Here is a 25,785-nt window from a genome sequence, read left to right as displayed (position 1 = left end):
TTATAGGTAACTGTAGGTAGGTACTTGTGGGTAGCTGTAGGTAGGTAGTTGCCACCACCTCCCCTCCCCATGTAGGCACTAACAAACACACATACAAAAAAAAACCAGACACTTTAACTCACCTGGCTCCCCGCCACGCGTCTCCTCTCCTTAGCTCGGCAGGCGTCGCTCCAGTGACGTCACTCGTCCGTCAGGACGCACGAGATGCTGGCGATCAGCCATAGAGGCGCCCGGGCAGAGAGGCAGCTCTGTATACTTATCTTTGGTGTAGAAAGGAACGGTACGCTGTATGTCTGCAGGAGCGCCGTTAGAAACCACTGTATGAGCAGGGTGCCGGGCGGCCAGCAGGGGGAGCGATCGGGGCCGACAGACATACACAACATGCATTATGTGACAGTGTCGTGCTGTGTATGTCTGTCCGCCCCGATCGCTCCCCCAGCTGGCCGCCCGGCGCCCTGCTCATACAGTGGTTTCTAACGGCGCTCCTGCAGACATACAGTGATCTTTTCTACACCAAAGATAAGTATGTATGCAGAGCTGCCTCTCTGCCCGGGCGCCTCTATGGCTGATCACCCTGCGCCTTCCTCCTCCTATAGTGTGCCTGCGCTCCTGCAGACAGAGACAGCACACATTTCTATAGCTAAATGTGCAGCTGTCACTGTCTGCCAGAGCGCCCCCCTGCTGGCCGGGAGTGATGCGCCCTGTGCAACCGCACAGGTCGCACACCCCAAAGGCCGGCCCTGTCCGGGAGCCATACTTTACACTGTGAGCACGGGCTATTTTGTACGGCTGCTGTTCACTGAATAGCGGCGGCAGAAAATAGACCAGTCCATTATTTAGTGCAACCACAAAGAACAATGGCCGTAGTGTATACATAGGGTATACACTATGGCCGTTGTTGCATAAACTGAAATATAATCAATCTCTGCCATTAAAAAATTGCTGTTGTTGCAACCTGCAACAACGGCCATTGTTTAATGCTAAAATACTTTGTGTGACTTAATGTTTACTGACACAATGGCCCAGATTTACTAATGGGTCTCAGCCAGAATTTTGGTTGAAAAAGTGGCACACATTTATTATGCATTTTGGACACTTTTCCACCTGGTACAAAAAGGGGGTGGAGTGTATACAAAATGGGGCGTGGTCTATTCTGCACCAAAAACTGCAGCTGAATCTGGCTGAAAATTCTGACGTGCTTAGACAGTATTAGTAAATTTGGGCCAATGTTGCAGAGACACGTCAAAAGTTTGGATTGTGTTCAGACCCTATTTGCTAAAATAGACTGGGAGAAGTGCACGCTGAGCGTGTTCTCTCAGGGCTGTGTGTCACATGACTAAGGTGTGCGCACCTTGTCTGCCCATTGATACCAGCACTCAGACCTCGATAGATCGAAACGTTTCACATGTCTTTATGATGTAACAGGTACACATTAAAGTGATACTATCAAAAGTATTATATGGATTACTATTTGGGGTGTACCATGGAAGTATTACCGTCTCTTGATTTTTCTCCTTTCCAAAAAAATAGGGCATGGCCCTTATGCACAGTGCCCCAGGACTGTGTCAGATTGGGGCCTACACGTATCAGTACCTCTAGGAAAGGAGAAACTCACACAGAAATGCCGCCTACATCTACAAGAGGAATGAGAAATGAGATTTGTTTCATGGTTCACAATTCGGTAATGAGGGGCGGAGGGCGCACTTATTTTGTAGTTTCCCTATTTAGATAGAGTCTTCACAGCTCTCATAGGCACACAATAGAGCTAGATTTCAGACTGTCTTGGAGGTGACAGTAATGGGTACTTGCCCATTACTGGAAATGACATATGTATTGTTCGGAGTAGGTGCGCTCTACAGAGGAGGGACATTAACAGAAGCAAGTGATGTGAGCGAATAGAAACCTCAAAAATACATTCCTGACACATGACATTACCTAAGAGCCAACCTCTCAATACTATCGAGGGGCAATTCTGCCGCAGGTTTGGCCTGAACAATGAAACCTATCAGATGATTATGAGGTATGGTGCTGAATGTAGTCAGCTGGTCTACAAGCCTGCTATACAATCTGCCGGCTGAAACGCATGATGTACTATGTAAAAATACAAGGGAAAAAAACAAACATCACTTGATGCATTGTAGCAGCTGGCGGCAGGCGGCGGGTCATCTGCAGGCTCTATGTAAACAGGATACAGAATAGTGTCGCTTGTTCATTATATTGAAATGATTCTCATTCTGTAGGTAGATAAGTCAGGGTTCACACCTGTGCTGCTTATTCTGCTGTTCTGCTATGGCATTGGAGCAAAACAGCAAAATATCCCAACGCTGGCACGTCAGCAGCCCTCTGATAGTCCCCATTGAATTTAACAGGGTCTGTCAGTTTGCACCGTCAGTTTATCTGGCATTTTTTAGGGAACCTGCAACAGAAGCATCCGATGGCGGCCCCAGTGTAATGCAGCCTAAACCTGCAGCAGCCTAGTGGAAACACAAGGGAAGGGAGGACCTGTGGGCTGACTGGGGACGGTGGTTTCCATCACATTGGTCTGAAGACTTCCACAAGGTTCCTCATGCTCAGGGCCGGCCCCAGGTTTTTTGGGCCATAGGGTGACAGAGCCTCGGCGGGCCCCTCATCCCTCTACTATACACAATCACTTGAGACACCACTAACATACACAAACACACATTACCGACACACTGACACACTGACTTACACTGACATACTCAGACACTGACACACAGTAATACAGCTCAGTCCTTTCCCTCTTCCTCTCTGTCTGGCTGCTCTCCACACTGTAATTAGTTTGAGGACCTTCTGGTCATGTGATCAGGACCTTCATCCCTCCCTCTTTGCAGGAGGCTCACAGGTCCTGCACCTTCTGATATTCAGCCCCTCACCCTGCATTACAGTGAGCAGGCTGAACATCCGATCAGCGGCCCCTCTCCCTGTGGTCCCTGGCACTTGCCCAGGTAAGCTCTGTGCTGACGCCGGCCCTGTCCATGCTCCCTGGTACAGCGAAGAGGAGCTGAACATTGTGTACAGATGGTAATAGTTCCATCTAGGCACACCCTGTTTAGTGTCCAGTCAGCTGATATATGGGGTGTCCTTGGTGTTGTGGTGCAACTCAAGCCAGACACATGGACGACAACCCAAACTGTTCTGTTGTTTGGGCAGTGCTCCTCAGGACAGGGGTAGTACTGTAACCCCAGCAGGTACTGACATTCACCAATGACACCGTCTTCTGTCCCATTCCTCACTCTGCTCCTGCCTCTTCCCCTGCTGCTGCAGTTCTGGTTCTGGCCTGTAGTGTGTAGACATGCTCAATGCTGGCTGTCCATTAAATATTTACAGTAATTCTGACACTTTCTGGGGCTCATGCAATATTTTGCTTTCCTGTCCATAGTGAAGATGCATTGTCCTGATCCTGGTGTCTTTCGCCTGCCTCTTCTGACTTTTTTCTGCTTAATCCCTGTGTACTGTACCGACTTTCCTGTGTCTGACCCAGACTACCAACTATGAAACTATACTACATGCCGTGACTCTTCTGCGTATTCCTGACTACCCTGTCTTGGCACCTGCCCTCAACATAAGCCTGGATCATGACTTGTGTTACGCTCCTTGGTATCTTAAGGCTGTATTACACAACCTGATGCGCCAGGGAAGCGAGTGCCAACCTGTCAGCTCACTTCCCCCTCATTCCACGCTTGCTGCACTGTGCTAATACATGCACAGACAGCGAGTGGGAAGCAGCAGGAAGGGGTGCCTGAATAATCCCTAGATCATTTGGGTGGCCCATTGAAGTCAGTGGTGGTCTGCTGCAGACACGCTGTAGACCCGTCTCTGATCTTTCAGACTCTGTACCCACAATCTGACCCCCCCCCCCCCAAACCACTTTTAATCCAAGATCTGTCCTGGAGTGATGCAGGTGATGCAGTTATTGTCCTAAAAAAATACTTTTAAACTTGCAGCCCTGTGCCAAACGGGAGTATCTGTACCCTAACTTTGCACCACCTCTCCGTCCCTCCTCCCCACCCTCTTCATCATTAGAAATGCCACTGGAACATTTTCTCCATGCTGAACATTGCACAGGTGCTTAACGATCCAGCCCATGTGCTGTGCTGCCACAGGTGGGGAATAGGAGGCAATCTGCCCGGAGCATTCCTAATGATGAGGAGGGTGATGAGGAGGAATGGAGGGGTGGTGCAAATTTAGGGCACAGATAATCCCGTTTGGCACGGGGCTGCAATTTTAAAAGTTGTTTTTCAGGACAATAACTGCATCACCTGCCGATCGGACCGCAGGACAGATCTTGGATTAAAAGCAGCTATCCGAAGGTACAAGTGGTTTGGGGGGACAGATTGGGGGTACAGAGTCGCTTGAAGCGTAGGTAATCAGCCAAGTAAGTCTGATAATCATTTAGTGTATTAGGGCCTTTTCACTGGTATCCTGAGCATGGCCCAAAGCCAAACTGTGTGCGGGCCTACACTCAACCTTAAAGAGGATGTACAGACTTAGAGAATCATGATAGCTTTATTCCAAAAACAGCATCTCTCATGTCTTTGGGTGTGAGTTTGGCAGCTCAGTTCTATTGAAGTAAATGGATCTAAATTGCAATACCACACACGACCTGAGGACAATGGTGGCGCTGTTTTAGCAAAAAAAAAGTAGCTGTGCTTTTTCTAATTCTGAATAACCTCTTTAAATGGAATATCAGGATACTGAAATGTCCTAACACAAAGATCTCGGAATGACCACACTCCTCTGCCTTGCAGACACATGGACCTGAGTACAAGCTGGAGCAGCCGGGGCTTTGTTGCAGAGACTCCTGCTCGTATATAATCTCAATCTTTTATACATAATTAACATCTAAATATGCTCTTAATCCTGGATAAATAATAAGTGTATACAAGAGTATTTAATGTATTATCTGACTTATTTACTTCTCTGCGTGCCGCATGCACAGCGCCCAGAATATTAACAATGCTTTAAATATTAGCAACAAAAGATGCCTATACTCCCCGTCTGCCCTCCATAGCTACAGACTGTCATTGCTTACCATAGCCCGGCTGTAAGCGGCATGTATCAGATATATCGTTATTATAGAGCTCGCCCACATTACAGGTATAAGGGTGTTGGGGAATGCAGCTGCAGGGACATTCATCTCCTCAGCCCTCTGCTAACAGGCTTCTTTTTATATGGGCCTGGAAACTTCCATTAGAAAATATTGGAGGTGTGTAGCTGACTGCAGAGCAGCGTGGAGATAAGATGAAGGAGAAGAGACAGGCAGAAGAAGCCTGTGAGGAGAAAGGTAGCCAAGGACCTCACAGCCCTGGACCGGGCACAAGCCTGGCTCAGCACAATGGCAGCTGAATTGCTTCTGGAAATTGCAGTAAAGGAATTGTGCACCCTGCAGTTGGGAATTGCAGTAAAGGAATTGTGCACCCTGCAGTTGAAAATTGCACTAAAGGCATTGCGTAGTCCTCAGTTGGAAACTGTAGTAAAGGAAATGCGCACCCTGCAGTTGGGAATTGCAGTAAAGGAATTGTGCACCCTGCAGTTGAAAATTGCACTAAAGGCATTGCGTAGTCCTCAGTTGGAAACTGTAGTAAAGGAAATGCGCACCCTGCAGTTGGGAATTGCAGTAAAGGAATTGTGCACCCTGCTGTGGGCAATTGCAGTTAAGGAATTGTGCACACCGCAGTTGGAAATTGCAATAAAGAAATTGTGCACCCTGCAGTTGGGAAATGCAGTAAAGGAATTGCACGCCCCACAGTTGGAAATTGCAGTAAAGGCATTGCACACCCCTCAGTTGGCAATTGCAGTAAAATAATTGTGCACCCCGCAGTTGGAAATTGCAGTAAATAAATTGTGCACCCTGCAGTTGGAAACTGCAGTAAAGGCATTGTGTATCCCTAAGTTGGAAACTGCAGTAAAGGAATTGCCCACCATGCAGTTGGGAATTGCAGGAAAGAAATTGTGCACCCCACAGTTGGGAATTTCATTAAAGGAACCGTGTACCCCGCAGTTGGGAATTGCAGTAAAGGAATTGTGCACCCCACAGTTGGGAATTGCAGTAAAGGAACTGTGCACCCGCAGTTGGGAATTGCAGTAAAGGACACAAGGACTGTCCCGGGTGACTACTACCACTAAAAGCCTTTTCCCAGTAATTGAAACACATTACAAAGTTATATAACTTTGTAATATGCTTTAATCACCTATCTGACCCTCTTCCCTATCTTTCCCCCCCTCAACCTCCCCAGGCTGTTCTGTGGAAGCCATTTTGTGACAATGACATCATCTGCATAGGCACAGCTTCCTGGTTTGGGTTTTCCCATGATGCACTTTGTCTCCTGTGATGTCTAACTGACTCTGTAAAACTGTTAGATGACTTACATCTTGCTCTGCCAATCAGATCTGAACAACCTAAATCTGACAAAGGGAGGCTGGCTTAACAGGGCTTAGACCCGCCTCCCTCTTGATGAGGTCTGAGCTGATGTGGTAATGATATAACTTTGTGGTTCACAGAAAGTCAGCAGACAGGAAAGAATGACATCCATTTTCTGGTAGCCTGAGTAGTGGTCACGTGACCCAGCTGAAGTGGTGAAATATGTAGCCGAACTGGGATGAAACAAGTGACACTGCAGCAGGTACAATTTCACTAGGGTCCTGGTTTCAGGTCCAAAGCCGAATGATTCTCAATATACTTTGTCCCCTCCTGCTATCTATCAGTGGTTGTATTGTCATGTAGACCTTGTTTGAATCCAAATCATCAAACATAACAATGTCTACTTGCCACCTGGCTTTAAAGCGACTCTGTACCCACAATCAGACCCTCCACAAACCGCTTGAATCTTCGGATAGCTGCTTTTAATCCAAGATCTGTCCTGGGGTCTGTTTGGCAGGTGATACAGCTATTGTCCTAAAAAACAACTTTTTAACTTGCAGCCCCGTGCCCAACGGCCATGGCCTAGATTGTGTATGCATTCGGCAGGCACATCCTTTCTGTCTCTCCTCATCATTAGTAATGCTCCAGGCAGATTGTCTCCTATTCCCCACCTGTGTCAGCGCAGCACATGGGCTGGATCGTTAAGGCACCTGTGCAATGTTCAGACAGGAGAAAATGTTCCAGTGGCATTCCTAATGATGAAGAGGGTGGGGAGGAGGCATTGAGGGGTGGTGCAATGTTAGGGCAAATATATTCTAAGCCACGCCCATTGGGCACGGGGCTGCAAGTTTAAAAGTTGTTTTTTAAGACAATAACTGCATCACCTGCAGAACAGACCCCAGGACAGATCTTGGATTTAGGCTACAAACCCACTTGCCGGATCTGCAGCGAGTCCCCTCGCTGCGTATTTGCAGCGAGACTCGCTGCAGATCCCGGCCCTATACTTTCAATGGCAGACAAGCACGCAGCAGGGATGTACATCCCTGCTGCGAGTTTGTCCGCAGCCCGCCCCGTTAACCCCCCATCCGCCGGAGCTGATACTTTACCTGATCCCGGCTCCGGCTTGCTTCGGCGGTTCCCGGTATCTTCAGCAAGCCGGAGCGGGGACCAGGTGAAGTATATGCTCCAGCCAGCCGCCCGCCCACAGCCCCTTCAACACCTCCCACAACCCCGGCCGCCCGATCGCCCCCCCGCAGCCCCGATCGCACCCCCCCCCCCCCCCGGAGCACAGATCACATGAACAGGCTTATAAGCCTTCCTAACCCCACCCCCACCTCCTCCCCATAACATGGGCAACACCCCTTAGCTACCCCTATACCAATGGGAATAACTAAGATCCCACATGCACGGCCCCCTTGCTCTATTAACCCCTTCACCACCACCGCCCAGAAAGTCCATGACACCAACCCCTATACAGGGTGATGTCCCCCAAGAAAGAAGTGCCCACATCGAGCCACAAAAAACTGTGCTGGGGTCCAACATCCTGCAACATCCTGTAGTGGTAGCAAATAAGGGATATGGGAAAATAACCAAAGAAAGTCCTCCTGTCACAGGTAGTTAGGGGTGATGTGGGGTTAACCAGAAGGCTATGTTTTTATTCTTTACTCTAGAGACCCTTCACCTCTAAGTATCACCCTGTGGATGATAACAAGAAATCTTTGAATGTCTATCAGATTGTGTTTTCCTGGTGAGTTGAAATACCGCCATTTCCATGCACATTTAAAGCCAGGTGGCAAGTAGACATTGTTATGTTTGATAATTTGGATTCAAACAAGGTCTCTATGACAACACAACCCCTGATAGACAGCAGGAGGGGACATAGTGTATTCAGAATCATTCGGCTTTCGGCCTGAAACCAGGACCCTAGTGAAATTGTACCTGCTGCAGTGTCATTTGTTTCATCCCAGCTCAGCTACACATTTCACCACTGCAGGTGGGTCACGTGACCACTACTCAGGCTACTAGAATATGGATGTCAATCTTTCCTGTCTGCTGACTTACTGTGAACTACAGGGTTACATCATTACCACATCAGCTCAGACCGCTCCACAACCGTTTTACCGTCCTTGTTCTCTATATGCCCCTTATGTAGTGATGCTGAACATAGAATATCTACCCCCTTTAAGGAACCAGGTGAGTCCAAAAAGTGATTAGCTAATGGTATGTGCTGTGAGCAGATTCTGTAGTGAATCTTGTGTGATACTGCCTGACACTGCTCTCCTCACAGTAACAGGCTATGTGCACACTACGTAAAAGTACGGCCTTACTACCATATATAAGTAAAACAAACCCTGGACTGCATCTTAAGTAAGAAAAAGCTTACTTTAAAACACCAATTCAGGCCACGTTCAAACTCAATAGGTTTGCCATAGGCAAATCCTGCGAGGAATTTTCAGAAAATCCAGGTCTGAAATCCAGAGCTGAATCTTGTGTAGATTCTTCCCCCTATGGATCGGCTGGGGATCTCCATGCAGAATACCCACATTGTTATTTCAGGATGCTAATCTCTGGATTTTACACATGGAATCCAGGGCAATAGTGAACATATTGTGGATTTTAAAATATCCACATTTATGATTATTTCTGGAAAAATGTCAGCGGATTCTGTTAGATTCTGCATCTGAATCCCAACACAATCCTAAACATGTGAACATGCCAATGTATACATATACAGTGGTGCCTTGGATTAGGAGCATAATTCGTTCCGGGACCGCGCTTGTAATCCAAATCCACTCTTAAACCAAAGCAAATTTTCCCATAAGAAATTATTGAAATACAGACAATTGGTTCCACAACCGAAAAATAATCATGTTTTAATCTGAATAACATGTAAAACAGATGAAACAAACATTTAGAAACAGCTGAATATGTGATATTATAAGTTACTGTACAATATAGCAATCAGCACGTGGTGTATAATGTATAGTAGGAGCATCAACCTGAAAAACTCAGCAGTATTTTGTAGATACAGGTTGGAGCTGCAGGTCCCCATAATGCAGTAGCGTAGTACAATATGCTAGAATAGAAAAGCAGGGCTGCTTTTAGAGGTCTGTGTGGTCACATGACTGCAGTGGGGAAGGGGTGTGTTCAGCCTGGACCAATCAGGAAGAGAAAATCAAAGCTGTGCAGGAGGACAGTGACAGAAACTTTTCTATAGAGCAGTGTGAATGGAGGAGTGTAAGTGCAGGCACATTATAGCAGCAGTGTGTATAGCTGAGTGTAAGTGCAGGGCAGTAAGTGGGCACATACATGCAGCACTCTCTTTCCAGGGAGAGAGGGGTTACAACTATGAAGAGATTACCCCCACAGTCCTGTCCCCTGATGTAAGCCCCAGCCTGAAGTGGATCTGCTATGATTTGGAGGGAGAGGGAGACTTCCTCGGTCAGAGTACAGGGCTGTAGACCACGCTATGCAGACCATGTCCCCCCCCTACTCCCCCTCCCACCAAGTACCGGGAGCTCTTAAACCAAATCACAGTTTTGAAAAACTGTGAGCTCTTCTTGCAAAATGCTCTCAATCTAAGTTACTCTTAAACCAAGGTACCACTGTATATACATACTGTACATACTTATACAATACATACCTTGTATTCTGAGTCTGTATTATACTTTAAGGCAGCATTCACAATGTAGCAGCCTTCAGAGCTTAAATCTCACAGTATTTCCTGCACACTACCTGCTCCAATGACGACCAGCAGAGAGCAGCCCTGGAATATTTTACAGAAAGTAACTTAGGATCAATACAAGACACCTTATGTAATGTATGTACACAGTGACCCCACCAGCAAAATACTGAGTGCAGCTCTGAAGTATAATACAGGATGTAACTCAGGATCAGTACAGGATAAGTAATATAATGTATGTACACAGTGACTCCACTTGCAAAATAGTGAGTGCAGCTCTGGAGTATAATACAGGATGCAACTCAGGATAACTAAAAGACACCTTATGTAATGTATGTACACAGTGACTAGACCAGCAGAATAGTGGATGCAGCTCTGAAGTATAATACTGGATGTAACTCAGGATCAGTACAGGATAAGTAATGTAATGTATGTACACAGTGACTAGACCAGCAGAATAGTGAGTGCAGCTCTGGAGTATAATATAGGATGTAACTCAGGATCAGTACAGGATAAGTAACGTAATGTATGTACACAGTGACTAAACCAGCAGAATAGTGAGTGCAGCTCTGGAGTAAAATACAGGATGTAACTCAAGATGAGTCCAGGTAAGTAATGTAATGTATGTACACAGTGACCCGCCAGCAGAATAGTGATCACAGCTATGCGGTATAATAAGGGATGTAACTCAAGATGAGTGCAGGATAAGTAATGTAATGTATGTACACAGTGACCCCCGCCAGCAGAATAGTGAGTGCAGCTCTGGAGTATAATATAATACAGGATGTAACCCAGGATCAGTAGAGGATAAGTAATGTAATGTTTATACACAGTGACCCCGCCAGCAGAATAGTGAGTGCAGCTCTGGAGTATAATATAATAGAGGATGTAACCCAGGATCAGTAGAGGATAAGTAATGTAATGTTTATACACAGTGACCCCGCCAGCAGAATAGTGAGTGCAGCTCTGGAGTATAATATAATAGAGGATGTAACCCAGGATCAGTAGAGGATAAGTAATGTAATGTTTATACACAGTGACCCCGCCAGCAGAATAGTGAGTGCAGCTCTGGAGTATAATATAATAGAGGATGTAACCCAGGATCAGTAGAGGATAAGTAATGTAATGTTTATACACAGTGACAACTTTTGTGTGTGTAGATTCTATGTATAACCTGTAAGATATTGTAGTTCCTATGTAAATGACTTTATAACAACCTCTGTGCTGTGATATTTTTGATAATATTGCCCATTTTTGTGGATTTTCAGCATACAATTTTGGTCGATGTGTTCAATGAAACATTCCTGCTGCTTATTTATTTAATGTGTTTTTATCGAGCATCTTGCGCTCCATTAATAAATGTTTTGCCACGTTCCTCATGCAGTGTTATTTATAATTTGTCGTATCTGGATGGCTGGCAGCAGTTTTATTGCAAAATTTATTCAAAAAATGTTCACGTTAAGCTCTAAAATGCCTGACAATACTTAAAGAGGATGTACCACCTGGTACATCCTCTTTAACCTAAACCCACTGATTGAACGGCGCTGGCACGGGGAAGCCGATGCAGCCGTCCGTTTTTCGGACCAAGGCCCCGTACCCGTGCACGGCGCCGTTCTATGCACCGGAACCGGCCGGTGCTCAAGCACTGGAGGCGGGCCAGGCCGCCACCCGTGGGAGGGAATTCCCTCCCCTGTATGACGTGGCTCCCTTAGAATACACCAGTATTATAAATGCCACGTCACAGATTATTGTTACAGAAAAAGCCGTATGGCAGTAAACGATGCCGGTTACCTATGGCACTGGTCTTTCCACCACAATCCTCACACACTGGGACACATGGGCAGCCATTGTCTCATTAAAGGGGTATTTTCGAGAAAAGAATATTATACAGATTTGTAAATGACTTCTATTTAAAAAATCGCATCTTCCAGTACTTATCAGCTGCTGTATGTTCTGCAGGAAGTGGTGTATTTTTTTTTCAGTCTGACACAGTGCTCTCTGCTGCCACCTCTGTCCATGTCAGGAACTGCCCAGAGCAGGAGAGGTTTTCTATGGGGATTTGCTGCTGCTCTCGACAGTTCCTGACATGGACAGAGGTGGCAGCAGAGAGCACTATGTCAGACTGGGAAGAGTACACAACTTCCTGCAGGACATACAGCGGCTGATACTTATATATATTTTTTTTATCTAAAAAAAAAAGGCACCATGGGGGAGATTTATCAAACTGGTGTAAAGTAGAATTGTCTTAGTTGCCCCTAGAAACCAATCAGATTCCACTTTTCATTCCTCACAGACTCTTTGAAAAATGAAAGGTAGAATCTGATTGGTTGCTAGGGGCAACTAAGACAATTCTACTTTACTCTAGTTTGATAAATCTCCCCCTAGGTCTTTTTTTCGGGGGATGTCTAATTTCTCTCCCCCCAGCCACGGAGAGAGAAGACATCCTCCCCAGACCTCCCTAGATTACTCGCCCTGGCACCAACAGCGTATTAGCAATGGAACGTGCTGCCGGAACGTGACCTCCGACTTGCAATGTGACCTTCGACGTGACGGTGGCACCTGCGGCCTTGACGTGACCTCGGACATGATGGCAGGACCTGCGGCCTGGCAGCGGTATGCCTGCGGCAGTGGAGGGTGGAAGAGGGTAGCGGGAGGGTGGCAGAGGGTAGTGCCGTTGGCAGGTGGCTGCAGGGTCCTATTTTCGGGGGGATGCCTTATTTACAGGGGTGCCTTATTTGGCCGTGGGGGTGGGGTTTTGTGTCTTATTTCAAACTATGCTGCAAATCCTCCACCATGCCTTATTTTCGGAGGATGTCTTATTTTTGGGGAAACACGGTAGGTACTGAAAGGCTTGAGATTTTTAAATAGATGCAAGTTACACATCTATATTACTTACAGGCAGTAGTCAATTAGAAAGAAAAAAAGGAAAAAAAAATCTCCGGAGTACCCCTTTAAGGTGTTCTGGTGTTAGTAGCTGTTACTTCTCCTTGCCGGTGTGTCAGTCTTTACTGCAGTTCTAGCATTCTATTCAAAAACTATGGAGAGCAGAATTGCTTGTTGTAGTGCCTTGTCAGAAACCAGTGTACTTTCACCTGTGGCTCCCCAGGCATACTGGCATAATGGGAGCTGTAGGTTTGCAGTAATTAGACACAGACAGGCGATGATGGGAAACAGCCAGGGCATGATGGGAGTTGTAGTTTGACCATAATGAGGGTTTTAGTCTTACGACAGCTGGAGGCAGTCAGACTATGATGGGATATTATGATGGCATGATGGTAGTTAGGTAGTTGTAGTTTTGCAACAGCTGGAGGCAGTCGGGCTATGATGGGATACCATAAGGGCATGATGGTAGTTGTAGTTTGTAACATCTTAAGATGGTCAGATTATGATTGGAGGCAGTTAGGACATGAGGGGAGTTGTAGTTTTATAACAGCTGGAGGCTTTTTAGAATATGGTGGGCAACTCAGGGCATGATAATAGTTGTAGTTTTGTAAGAACTAAAGACTGCCAGGACATGATGGAAAACTCTCAGGATATGATGAGAGTTGTAGTTTTGTAAGAACTAAAGACTGCCAGGACATGATGGAAAACTCTCAGGATATGATGAGAGTTGTAGTTTTGTAAGAACTAAAGACTGCCAGGACATGATGGAAAACTCTCAGGATATGATGAGAGTTGTAGTTTTGTAAGAACTAAAGACTGCCAGGACATGATGGAAAACTCTCAGGATATGATGAGAGTTGTAGTTTTGTAACAGCTAGAGAGCCACAGATTGGGGAACACTGCTCTATACTATATGGAGCAATATAAGCTGCAGTGCATAAATCCTAAATCTCACAGGTAGTAGTGGTGCCTGGCACATTACAGAAAAGATCCCATTCACTGACAGCAAGCAAAGCTCTTGATCAATATGGAACATTTATCAAAATGCCTTTAAAAGGGTAGCTCAGCAAAAAAAAATTCAATTCAACTGTTGCCAGAAAGTGTTAGAGATTTGTAATTTGCTTCTATAAAAAAAAAAAAATAAAAAAAAAAAAATAAAAAAAAAAAAAAAAAAATCTTCCAATACTTATCAGCTGCTGTATGCCCTGCAGGAAGTGGTATTCTTTCCAGTCTGGAGAGCAGGAGAGGTTTTCTGGTTCAATGTTTTTATTAGGCTTTTTTTAAGAACAAATTACAAAAGAGAAAATCTATAAGCACTGACTTTAGTGCCAACAGTATAGTTAATGTTTAGAAACAACAGGAATAACATTCGGTATCAGGAGAGGTTTTCTATGGGGATTTACTACTGCTCTGGACAGTGCCTGACATGGACAGAGGTGGCAGCAGAGAGCACTGTGTCAGACTGAAGAGAATACACCACTTCCTGCAGGACATACAGCAGCTGATAAGTATTTGACTTGAGATTTTAGTAGATTACAAATCTTTGGCACTTCCTGGCAGTTCATTTGAAATAATTTTTTTTTTAAGAAACACTCTCTTTAGGCACAGGGCTCATAGGGAAATACCGCTCGCAATGGTCTGTGTTCTGTAAAATATTCATCATGCCTGTGTGAATGCTGCCTTAGCGCAGTCATAGGGCACAGGGTTTGTATGTGCCTGTGTGAATGCTGCCTTAGCGCAGTCATAGGGCACAGGGTTTGTATGTGCCTGTGTGAATGCTGCCTTAGCACAGTTATAGGGCACAGGGTTTGTATGTGCCTGTGTGAATGCTGCCTTAGTGCAGTTACAGAGCTTCTTGCAAGGAAAGGGTGCTGCCTGATTTGCACATATTCTGTGTGACACTCCCATAGTAACGCATGATAGATGGCATGTCTATCTTCCTGTCACTTTGCAAAATCTCAGCTTGTGAAAGTAAATTGATATCACTGCCTGGGATGGGATCTTAAAGCGGCAACAGACTATGTCTGTCCCTGCACTGGAGCCGGGAGGCTCCGTCCCCTTTAAAAGGACCTGAAAGTCGAGGCGACAGTCAGGAGGGGCTCATCTGCATGGCTCCGCCCCCTGCCTGTGAATGCAGCAAAGTGTGTTCTGCTGCGAGGTTACAGGAGATGAATGTGTCTTAAAGGTTTAGGATTTACTTTCCTGTATTACAAGCTCAGCTAAATTATTGATTTTCAAATCCAAACAATTTGACAGCAATTTACAGTCGGAGCGAAGGTCTGAGCGGCCGGCCGAGGTGGAAGGCGAGCACTAATTGTCTCCCGTATACAGTGCTAGGGGGGCCGTATACTCTTATTACATCCAGAACCACAGGAGCTTACAATCTAATCGTCACCAATGAAAGTAGTAGTCTAGAAGGAACCTCAAGGGGGCACACACGGCAGAACTGGCCATATTCGCATGCAGCCGTTAAGGTGCCCATGCGGTTTAATGGCAATTTGTGGCGGTTTGGCGGCACAGTTATTATAGATGAAAAACCTAAAATAAGGGATGCTGTATGCTGCGGAAGTGCTGCATCCCCATTTTTTGTGGATATCCGCCTGCGCATTTATTGCAGTTATCAACAACTGCCCCATTGGAGTCAATACAGAAAATAGAAAATCTGCAGCGGATTTTATGATGCGGATTCTCTGCCGAATAGTTTGCCAAATATAATAATGCTAAAATCCGCACTGTAAAATCTGCAGCGTATATGGTAGGTGTGAACACCCCCTTATTCCGCAGCGCATCCACCACAACAATTGACGGGCTGCGGACTTAAAATCTCCACCAAAGATCAGTATCCCCTGCGGATTTTTCAGCGCAGCATTTGAGATTTAATTTGAATTTATAATCTCATCCGCTTCACTGCTTCAGGATATGATGCAGATTTTCTGCCAGTGAAGACGCCATGGCCGACACTACTGAGGGTCATTGAGTAATTTGAGTTGCATTTCGCTTTGGATTTTGTGGCAGATTTTAAATTAAAATTTTATATAGGGGGCTTCACATACTTCTGTATTTCTCTGAATATGAGTGAATCTAAAAAAAAAAAAAATCATAGCAAAGCAGAAAATGTCAAATGTCATGTGATGAAGCATGGTATGGCGGCACACTATGGTTATGGCTACCAGGGTAGCAGACAGGACAGCTGCTATAGGGTCCAGCAGTTAAGGAGTGGGCACATGGTTAGGGATGGGAAGGGGTGTAAACAACTCCCCTTCTAGAATTTGCTAAGGAGCCCCATAATTGTTTGCTGTGTTTCAGCAGTGAGCATTATTCCTGTGCTGTGCTATCATTATTCATGTCCTCTGCTGTAATGTCACTGTGTGCATTCTCCTTGAACACGCACATGACTATATTAAGTACGCTTATACTGTGACATCACACAAGATTACTTAGTGGTAATAACTGTGTTTACTACTTTCCTTTTCCTTTACTGATCCCTGTACTGTGACATCACTGTATGCATGATCCTTGTACTGTAACATCACTGTATGATCCCTGTACTATGACATCACAGCGTTTACTTTTCCTGCGCAGTGACTGTATGCATGATCCCTGTACTGTGACATCACTGTATGATCCCTGTACTATGACATCACAGCATTTACTTTTCCTGCGCAGTGACATCACTGTATGATCCCTGTACTGTGACATCACTGTATGACCCCTGTACTGTAACATCACTGTATGATCCCTGTACTGTGACATCACTGTATGATCCCTTTACTGTGACATCACTGTATGACCCCTGTACTGTGACATCACTGTATGACCCCTGTACTGTAACATCACTGTATGATCCCTGTACTGTGACATCACTGTATGATCCCTTTACTGTGACATCACTGTGTGTATGATCCCTGTACTGTGACATCACTGTATGATCCCTGTACTATGACATCACTGTATGATCCCTGTACTGTGACATCACTGTGTGTATGATCCCTGTACTGTGACATCACAGCATTTACTTTTCCTGCGCAGTGACATCACTGTATGCATGATCCCTGTACTGTGACATCACTGTTTGATCCCTGTACTATGACATCACTGTATGCATGATCCCTGTACTATGACATCACTGTGTGTATGATCTCTGTACTGTGACATCACAGCATTTACTTTTCCTGCGCAGTGACATCACTGTATGCATGATCCCTGTACTGTGACATCACTGTATGATCCCTGTACTGTGACATCACTGTATGCATGATCCCTGTACTGTGACATCACTGTATGATCCCTGTACTGTGACATCACTGTATGATCCCTGTACTGTGACATAACTGAATGATCCCTATACTGTGACATCACTGTATGACCCCTGTACTGTGACATCACTGTATGATCCCTGTACTGTAACATCACTGTATGCATGATCACTGTACTGTGACATCACTGTATGATCCCTGTACTGTGACATCACTGTATGATCCATGTACTATGACATCACAGCATTTACTTTTCCTGCGCAATGACATCACTGTATGCATGATTCCTTTACTGTGACATCACTGTATGATCCTTGTACTGTGACATCACTGTATGACCCCTGTACTGTGACATCATTGTATGATCCCTTTACTGTGACATCACTGTATGACCCCTGTACTGTGACATCACTGATGCATGATCCCTGTACTGTGACATCACTGTATGATCCATGTACTATGACATCACTGTATGATCCCTGTACTGTGACATCATTGTATGATCCCTTTACTGTGACATCATTGTATGATCCCTTTACTGTGACATCATTGTATGATCTCTTTACTGTGACATCACTGTATGACCACTTTACTGTGACATAACTGTATGCATGATCCCTGTACTGTGACATCACTGTATGATCCCTGTACTGTGACATCACTGTATGATCCCTGTACTGTGACATCACTGTATGATCCATGTACTATGACATCACAGCATTTACTTTTCCTGCGCAGTGACATCACTGTATGCATGATTCCTTTACTGTGACATCACTGTATGATCCCTGTACTGTGACATCACTGTATGACCCCTGTACTGTGACATCATTGTATGATCCCTTTACTGTGACATCACTGTATGCATGATCCCTGTACTGTGACATCACTGTATGATCCCTGTACTGTGACATCACTGTATGATCCCTGTACTGTGACATAACTGAATGATCCCTATACTGTGACATCACTGTATGACCCCTGTACTGTGACATCACTGTATGATCCCTGTACTGTAACATCACTGTATGCATGATCACTGTACTGTGACATCACTGTATGATCCCTGTACTGTGACATCACTGTATGATCCATGTACTATGACATCACAGCATTTACTTTTCCTGCGCAATGACATCACTGTATGCATGATTCCTTTACTGTGACATCACTGTATGATCCCTGTACTGTGACATCACTGTATGACCCCTGTACTGTGACATCATTGTATGATCCCTTTACTGTGACATCACTGTATGACCCCTGTACTGTGACATCACTGATGCATGATCCCTGTACTGTGACATCACTGTATGATCCATGTACTATGACATCACTGTATGATCCCTGTACTGTGACATCATTGTATGATCCCTTTACTGTGACATCATTGTATGATCCCTTTACTGTGACATCATTGTATGATCTCTTTACTGTGACATCACTGTATGACCACTTTACTGTGACATAACTGTATGCATGATCCCTGTACTGTGACATCACTGTATGATCCCTGTACTGTGACATCACTGTATGCATGATCCCTGTACTGTGACATCACTGTATGATCCCTGTACTGTGACATCACTGTATGATCCCTGTACTGTGACATAACTGAATGATCCCTGTACTGTAACATCACTGTATGCATGATCACTGTACTGTGACATCACTGTATGATCCCTGTACTGTGACATCAATGTATGATTACTGTACTGTGACATCACTGTATGATCCCTGTACTGTGACATCACTGTATGATCCATGTACTATGACATCACAGCATTTACTTTTCCTGAGCAGTGACATCACTGTATGCATGATTCCTTTACTGTGACATCACTGTATAATCCCTGTACTGTGACATCACTGTATGACCCCTGTACTGTGACATCATTGTATGATCCCTTTACTGTGACATCACTGTATGACCCCTGTACTGTGACATCACTGATGCATGATCCCTGTACTGTGACATCACTCTATGATCCCTTTACTGTGACATCACTGTATGATTCCTGTACTGTGACATCACTGTTTGATCCCGGTTCTGTGACATCACTGTATGCATGATCCCTGTACTGTGACATCACTGTATGATCCCTATACTGTGACATCACTGTATGATCCCTGTACTGTGACATCACTGTATGCATGATCCATGTACTGTGACATCACTGCATGATCCCTGTACTGTGACATCACTGTATGATCCATGTACTATGACATCACTGTATGATCCCTGTACTGTGACATCATTGTATGATCCCTTTACTGTGACATCATTGTATGATCTCTTTACTGTGACATCACTGTATGACCACTTTACTGTGACATCACTGTATGCATGATCCCTGTACTGTGACATCACTGTATGATCCCTGTACTGTGACATCACTGTATGATCCCTGTACTGTGACATCACTGTATGATCCCTGTACTGTGACATCACTGTATGATCCCTGTACTATGACATCACAGCGTTTACTTTTCCTGTGCAGTGACATCACTGTATGCATGATCCCTGTACTATGACATCACAGTGTTTACTTTTTCTGCACAGTGACATCACTGTATGCATGATTCCTTTACTGTGACATCACTGTATGATCCCTGTACTGTGACATCACTGTATGACCCCTGTACTGTGACATCATTGTATGATCCATTTACTGTGACATCACTGTATGCATGATCCCTGTACTGTGACATCACTGTATGATCCCTGTACTGTGACATCACTGTATGATCCCTGTACTGTGACATCACTGTATGATCCCTGTACTGTGATACACAGTCTCTGCATCTCCATACTATAGTCGCCCTGGACCCGGGTGGAAGCAGACAATATAGACTTTTTATTTGTTATTTAAACTTTTTGGCATAGCTACAAATCCAGTGGCTTCTTTCTCTTCCAGGTTGTTTGCTCTGTGCAGGACTCCTCACTCCACAAGGGGTTAAAGCCCCTGCCCTCCCTTCTGTCACCCGCATGGGACTAGTAAACAGTCACCTCCCTTTCTGCATAGAGAAGACGCAGCTCCCAGCGCTATAGGCTTCTCTCCCGGGGGCTCCGCCCCTCCCTTTGCATCTCATTAGCATACATTAGTGGCAGGGCAGGTGCAGAGGGAGGCAGAGAGAAGACAGCAGCATAGGAAGGCACTTGTACACCATGGCTGTTGGACACACACTATTACATGGCAGCTTTGTCCTGGGGATCGTACTGCTCAGCACTGCGGGGACAGGTAGGACCTTGCTGATGTCGTATCTGACTGCATGACAGGGTGGAGGGGAGGGGGGCGTTGGAGGAGAATGCAATGTCTTACATAGCAATGGCTGGCGGACAATGGGTTAAAGCCACCTCTTTGTGTCCGGTGTCCTGTTACATGCACGGGTGTCCTAGCAGTCCGGCTTGTGTCAACCTGCCAGGTCAAGGTGTGCGGCAGGTCACTCTGGCAGGCGCGGAGTTAATGGCTGAGGTTGCAGCGTTTGCTCTGAGGTCTGTAGAAGGTAGCACATAGGGCATTTGCCGAGCCGATCGCTCTCTTCCTATGAGCTCTGATTGCAGACGGTTTTAAACAAAGAGATGTGTGTTTAAGGGGCAGAATCGTTTGCAGAACGCTGTACCCCTTTCTTCCCATCCTCCTCCTTTTTTGTTCTCCGATCAATCCCCCACACCTCCACCCCCTTCCTCCAATGTGTGTGATTGATGCTGCAGGGAGGAAAGGGTTAACCCTTGTCCAGAGAGCGAGCTCCGCGTTCTCCGCGTTCTGTGCCCTTGTCATCTTCTCCACTTGTTTCCCGGTGCCAAGCCAGCAGGAGAGATTCCACCCAATTGTCCGCATTGTCCATTCAGGAAGGCTGGCAGTGGTACCCACTGTGCTGGGATTACACACAGTCCTATGTCCATTGATGCCGCCTGTGTGTTTGTGTCACTCCGAGACTGCAGATGACTCTATGAAATGTGTCGGAGCGCCAGTGATTTATGGCCGGGTAGCCTGACCTCTGACACCTGGGTTGCTGTGGTGTTCTTCACCGGCTGCTGTGATACTACAACTCCCAGGAGGTCACTGCTGCATGCTGTGACTTGTAGTTCCCCAGCAGCTTAGTTCGGCTACTTTTTGGTACACGCTGACTTTCTTCTTCATGCCTGTGAGGTGTTTCTTTTTTTTTGGACTTCTGTAAACTATAAAAGGCATTTTACTTCCAGTTTTGTTTTTCTCTCTTCTTTAGAGGAAGCTATAGACACAATAATAATACACATGCATAATACAGACACATTTTTGCATCCATACTACGGCCATAAGTCCCCATAGTCCCAAACCAACCACAGAAGACCCCCATGATGCCATCAGTTTGGGTCTCTGGACCTGCGGACAGACCCAGACTTGTGGCCATAACAGGGACAAAAATTGTGCACCGTAGTACTCTCCTCAAAAACAGGAGAGTATAATCAACCACCGCAGGGGACGAAGCATGATGCATTATTTTTACTTTTTATATATATATTTTTTAATAACTTAATCAGAAACTAAAAATATGATTTTTTACAGTGTTATAGTTGCTGCATATTATTAGCTCTATTTTGTAGTTATGGCATATTATTTATTATATATATATATATATATATATATATATTTTTTTTTTACTATATTTATTGCAGTATTTATATTGGATATTTTTATTTTTGCTTTTTTATTTTTCAGATTTTTTTTCCTGTATTTTCCTACTATGTTTTATTTATCTTATTTGCATTTCTATTTAATATTTTTAAAGTATATTATTATTATTATTATCATTTTATATTTCACTGTATATTTCAGTTCATTTTATTTACTGTTACTGTTGTTTATTTATGTAGCATTTATTTTTTATTCTGTATATATATATTTTTTTATTTATTTTTGGTGTCATCAATTACAACATCCAGGCAAGTCCACAATGTGTCCCCCAGTGGTTGTCTTCTCTTCCACTGACAGCTACCAGTGCTCATCTTCCTATATTCCATATTGCATCGCCTTATCGCTAGGGTACCTGCATTAATCATGGGAAACCTGATGGCTCAAGCACCTGACATGAGAGAGCGGAGTGGCCTGTTTATGTCACTGATAATATGCCCCTGTGGTTATTAGAAGAGCCTTGTACTTCCTCTTCAGCCTTGTTGTCAGTAGGGGGCAGTGCTGTTAGTGAGGTCCTGGGGTGCTCCGCAGGGACAGCGTGAGTTGCAAACACATATCTGCTATGTATGTGTATTGGAGGGGGCTAGGGGAGTATGTCCACACTGCCAGATATCCTGTCAGGGGGGTCCCTTAAAGCCTCCTTGTAATACTCCTATCCTGGACTCTATGAATATTCTGCATGGTGTAAATCTGAAGCTCGCAGTCTTTATGAATGGTTCCAAGAGAGCGGGGCGGCTGCCAAATTTTATGGCTCCCTGCAAAATGAACATTTACAGAACAGTCTCACATGATGAGTATGAGTGTCTGGGAAGTCGTCTCCCTGACTGCTGATGGTGGATTAAGAGATTGTTTAAAGGGGAAATCATACAATGGAATTGGTGGGGGTCTAAGGCTTGGGCCCATACAGGTGATTATTCTAGGAAAACTTTCATAACAGTACTTGTATGTAATACGGTAGAATTTGGCTCATCGACATGGTGTATGTAATATTCGTATACACATCATATTCTAATGGTGTGTTTACACAGTTAGATTTATGAAGCCAAAGCTAGGAATGGATTTGAAAAGTTCTGTTCTCTGTCTATGGCTTTGGCTTCAAAAATCTATCTGTGTAAACACAGCATTATACGGAGATCAGCGGTGCCACATAGAAATTACACTGCTGATCTTCAGGATCAGACCCACAGATCACTTGTGCTAGAAGTCCCCTTACCTGTGCCACTGATGTGTTCAGATATAGCCCTCCCTAATGGTACGTTTACACAGAGATTTATCTGACAGATTTTTGAAGCCAAAGCCAGGAACAGACTATAAACAGAGAACAGCTCATAAAGGAAAGACCTGAGATTTCTCCTCTTTTCAAATCCATTCCTGGCTTTGGCTTCCAAAATCTCTCAGATAAATCTCTCTGTGTAAACGCGCCGTAAGGGTCTTCAGCCACTAGGAAGACGTAATAACGCACACACCTCACCTCTTTATAGGTGCATCAGCTGCTGCAGAACCTCATAAAACTTACCTCACCTCTTCACCTCACCTCTTACCTCACGCCCCAGCTGCTGGAGAACATAATAATTCACCTCACCTCTCTATACACTGCCCAGCTGCTGCAGAACATCACAATACACCTCACTTCTTAATAGACACATCAGATGCTGCAGGACCTTACAATACTCACCTCTCTATATGCACCTTATCTGCTGCAGAACATCATAATATACCTCACATCTCTATATGCACATAAACTGCTGCAGGACCTTATAATACCTCACCTCCCTGTATGCACCTCATCTGCTGCATAACATTATAATACACACCTCAGCTGCTGCAGAACCTCATAATACATACTTTAGCTGCTGCAGAACCTCCTAATACACACCCCAGCTGCTGCAGAACACCATAATACACACCCCAGCTGCTGCAGAACACCATAATACACAACCCAGCTGCTGCAGAACACCATAATACACAACCCAGCTGCTGCAGAACACCATAATACACAACCCAGCTGCTGCAGAACACCATAATACACAACCCAGCTGCTGCAGAACACCATAATACACATTCCAACTGCTGCAGTACCTCATAATACACACTTCAGCTGCTGCAGAACCTCACAATACACACCCAGCTGCTGCAGAACACCATAATACACAACCCAGCTGCTGCAGAACACCATAATACACACCCAGCTGCTGCAGTACCTCATAATACACAACTCAGCTGCTGCAGAACATCATAATATACACCCCAGTTGCTGCAGAACATCATAATACACACCAAGCCACTGCAGAACATCATAATACACACCCCAGCTGCTGCAGAACATCATATTACACATCCCAGCTGCTGAATAACATCATAATACACACCCTCTTTTTTTGGGAAAGAATAAGGTGGTTTTATGTAAATCTCAAAGAGGTTCTTAAGCAACTGAGGTGTGTATAATAAAGAATAATGTACCCCTACAGTGTAAGGCTGGGTACAGTATATTTCAGGCAATATTTGGTCCTCATGTCAGGTCCTCATTGCAACCAAAACCAGGAGTGGATTGAATAATAATTGAGTGGATGGCCGCCATATAACGGTATGTAACTGCCATTATTTCAATACAACGGCCATTGTTTTAAAGTAACAGCAAATATTTGCCATTAAATGACGGCCATCCACTTAATTACAACATTGTGTAAACAGATCCTTTCTGTGTTTTCAATCCACTCCTGGTTTTGGTTGCTATGAGGACCTGACATGAGGACCAAATACTGCCTAAAATATACTGTGTGTGAACCCAGCCTAAGACTACTAATCGTTTCGTGAACGTTCCATGACCTGTCCACATCTTGACTTGTGTCCTTGTTTCTTTATGGGTTGCCCAGACAGCTTTGTAACTGTATGACTCAGACATTAGGTATATAGGGCCTTAATGTAAAGTTTAATTCACACCTAGCTGAATTGCACTCGGCGGATATCAGTACAATACATGTGGATTAGATGTATAAATCTCTCCCTCGTGCAGCTGGAGACTCTCAGGTGGAGACTGACCTGCGGTGCGAGGTTTTAATTCTGCAGTATGTCGATTTCTGTTGCGGATAGAGCGCGGATTTGCTGTGGATTTTCCCCATTGACTTCAATGGAAAATACAAAATCCCCAAACAAATCCTAGTGTGTTGGATGTCGCTGTGGATTACCTGCCGACCTGAAGCGAAATCCGCAAGTGCATATAAATATTTATATATAAAAAAGTAATGTTCTAAACCCTGTAATACGGTTACTGATCCCTGGGAGCCCCATGCTGAGGCCTCGCTAGTCTATTTATCATGCATCATAGCCTACGAATGGGAATTGTAGTTTCGTAGCAGCTGGGGTGCCGCAGGTTGGACACCCATGCATAGACAGAGATGCTCTTCTAGAGTCTAGGAAAGCTGGATGACCAGCTGGAGTGGCAGCCATATTGCACATTGTATATGTCTCGGTGACCCGGCTCTCCTCATCCTCACTCTCTCAGGTCAGGAGACTCTCTTATTCCTGGAGGCCGTCTAGTCTTGCACTGACAGTTTGCAGGAGCCACGCCTGCTGCCGACGTCACACGACATAAGGTGAAAGGTAGCGTCTTGAGAATTCAAATAATGCAATAATAACTCCTCACCTTTCCCCGATAATTGCTTAAAAGCTAAAAATGGAAGCAAAACACGAACGCTGGGGCTGCGTACACTACTGCTGGTGTTAGTTCCTGTCACTGGTGAAGTAAACTTGTTGACAGGTTAAGCTCAAGTAGTTGTCTAGTAAAAATCTACTGGTGTGTACGTGGGTGTACGGTACAAGCAATAAACAAACAAAAAAAATACTGAGGGAGACTTACAGTAAAAATCTTTTGTTGCCCGTAGCAACCAATCACAGCTCAGCTTTCAT

General features: G+C 44.8%; 2 protein-coding genes and 1 long non-coding RNA gene across 4 annotated transcripts in view; 2 read left to right on the top strand and 1 right to left on the bottom strand.

The window, feature by feature from the left end:
- The window catches only part of LOC138768904 (uncharacterized), a 61,000-nt gene extending 60,820 nt beyond the window's left edge, over positions 1–180 (bottom strand). The window contains exon 1 of the long non-coding RNA XR_011359181.1: positions 123–180. This is a non-coding gene — a long non-coding RNA (uncharacterized lncRNA). The remainder of the gene's footprint in view (positions 1–122) is intronic.
- RPS19 (ribosomal protein S19) overlaps positions 1–25,785 on the top strand; it is a 298,818-nt gene that overhangs the window by 104,222 nt on the left and 168,811 nt on the right. The gene's annotated exons all lie outside the window — the stretch shown is intronic.
- Positions 20,334–25,785, top strand: part of CADM4 (cell adhesion molecule 4) — a 277,306-nt gene continuing 271,854 nt past the window's right edge. The window contains exon 1 of the mRNA XM_069946938.1: positions 20,334–20,445. Coding sequence (XP_069803039.1) covers positions 20,373–20,445 — 73 coding nt within the window. The 5' untranslated portion in view covers positions 20,334–20,372. The remainder of the gene's footprint in view (positions 20,446–25,785) is intronic.

The sequence above is a fragment of the Dendropsophus ebraccatus genome, chromosome 12 (genome assembly GCF_027789765.1).
Source record: "Dendropsophus ebraccatus isolate aDenEbr1 chromosome 12, aDenEbr1.pat, whole genome shotgun sequence".
Taxonomy (NCBI): Eukaryota; Metazoa; Chordata; class Amphibia; order Anura; family Hylidae; genus Dendropsophus; species Dendropsophus ebraccatus.
This window is presented reverse-complemented; position numbering and strand designations above follow the sequence as displayed.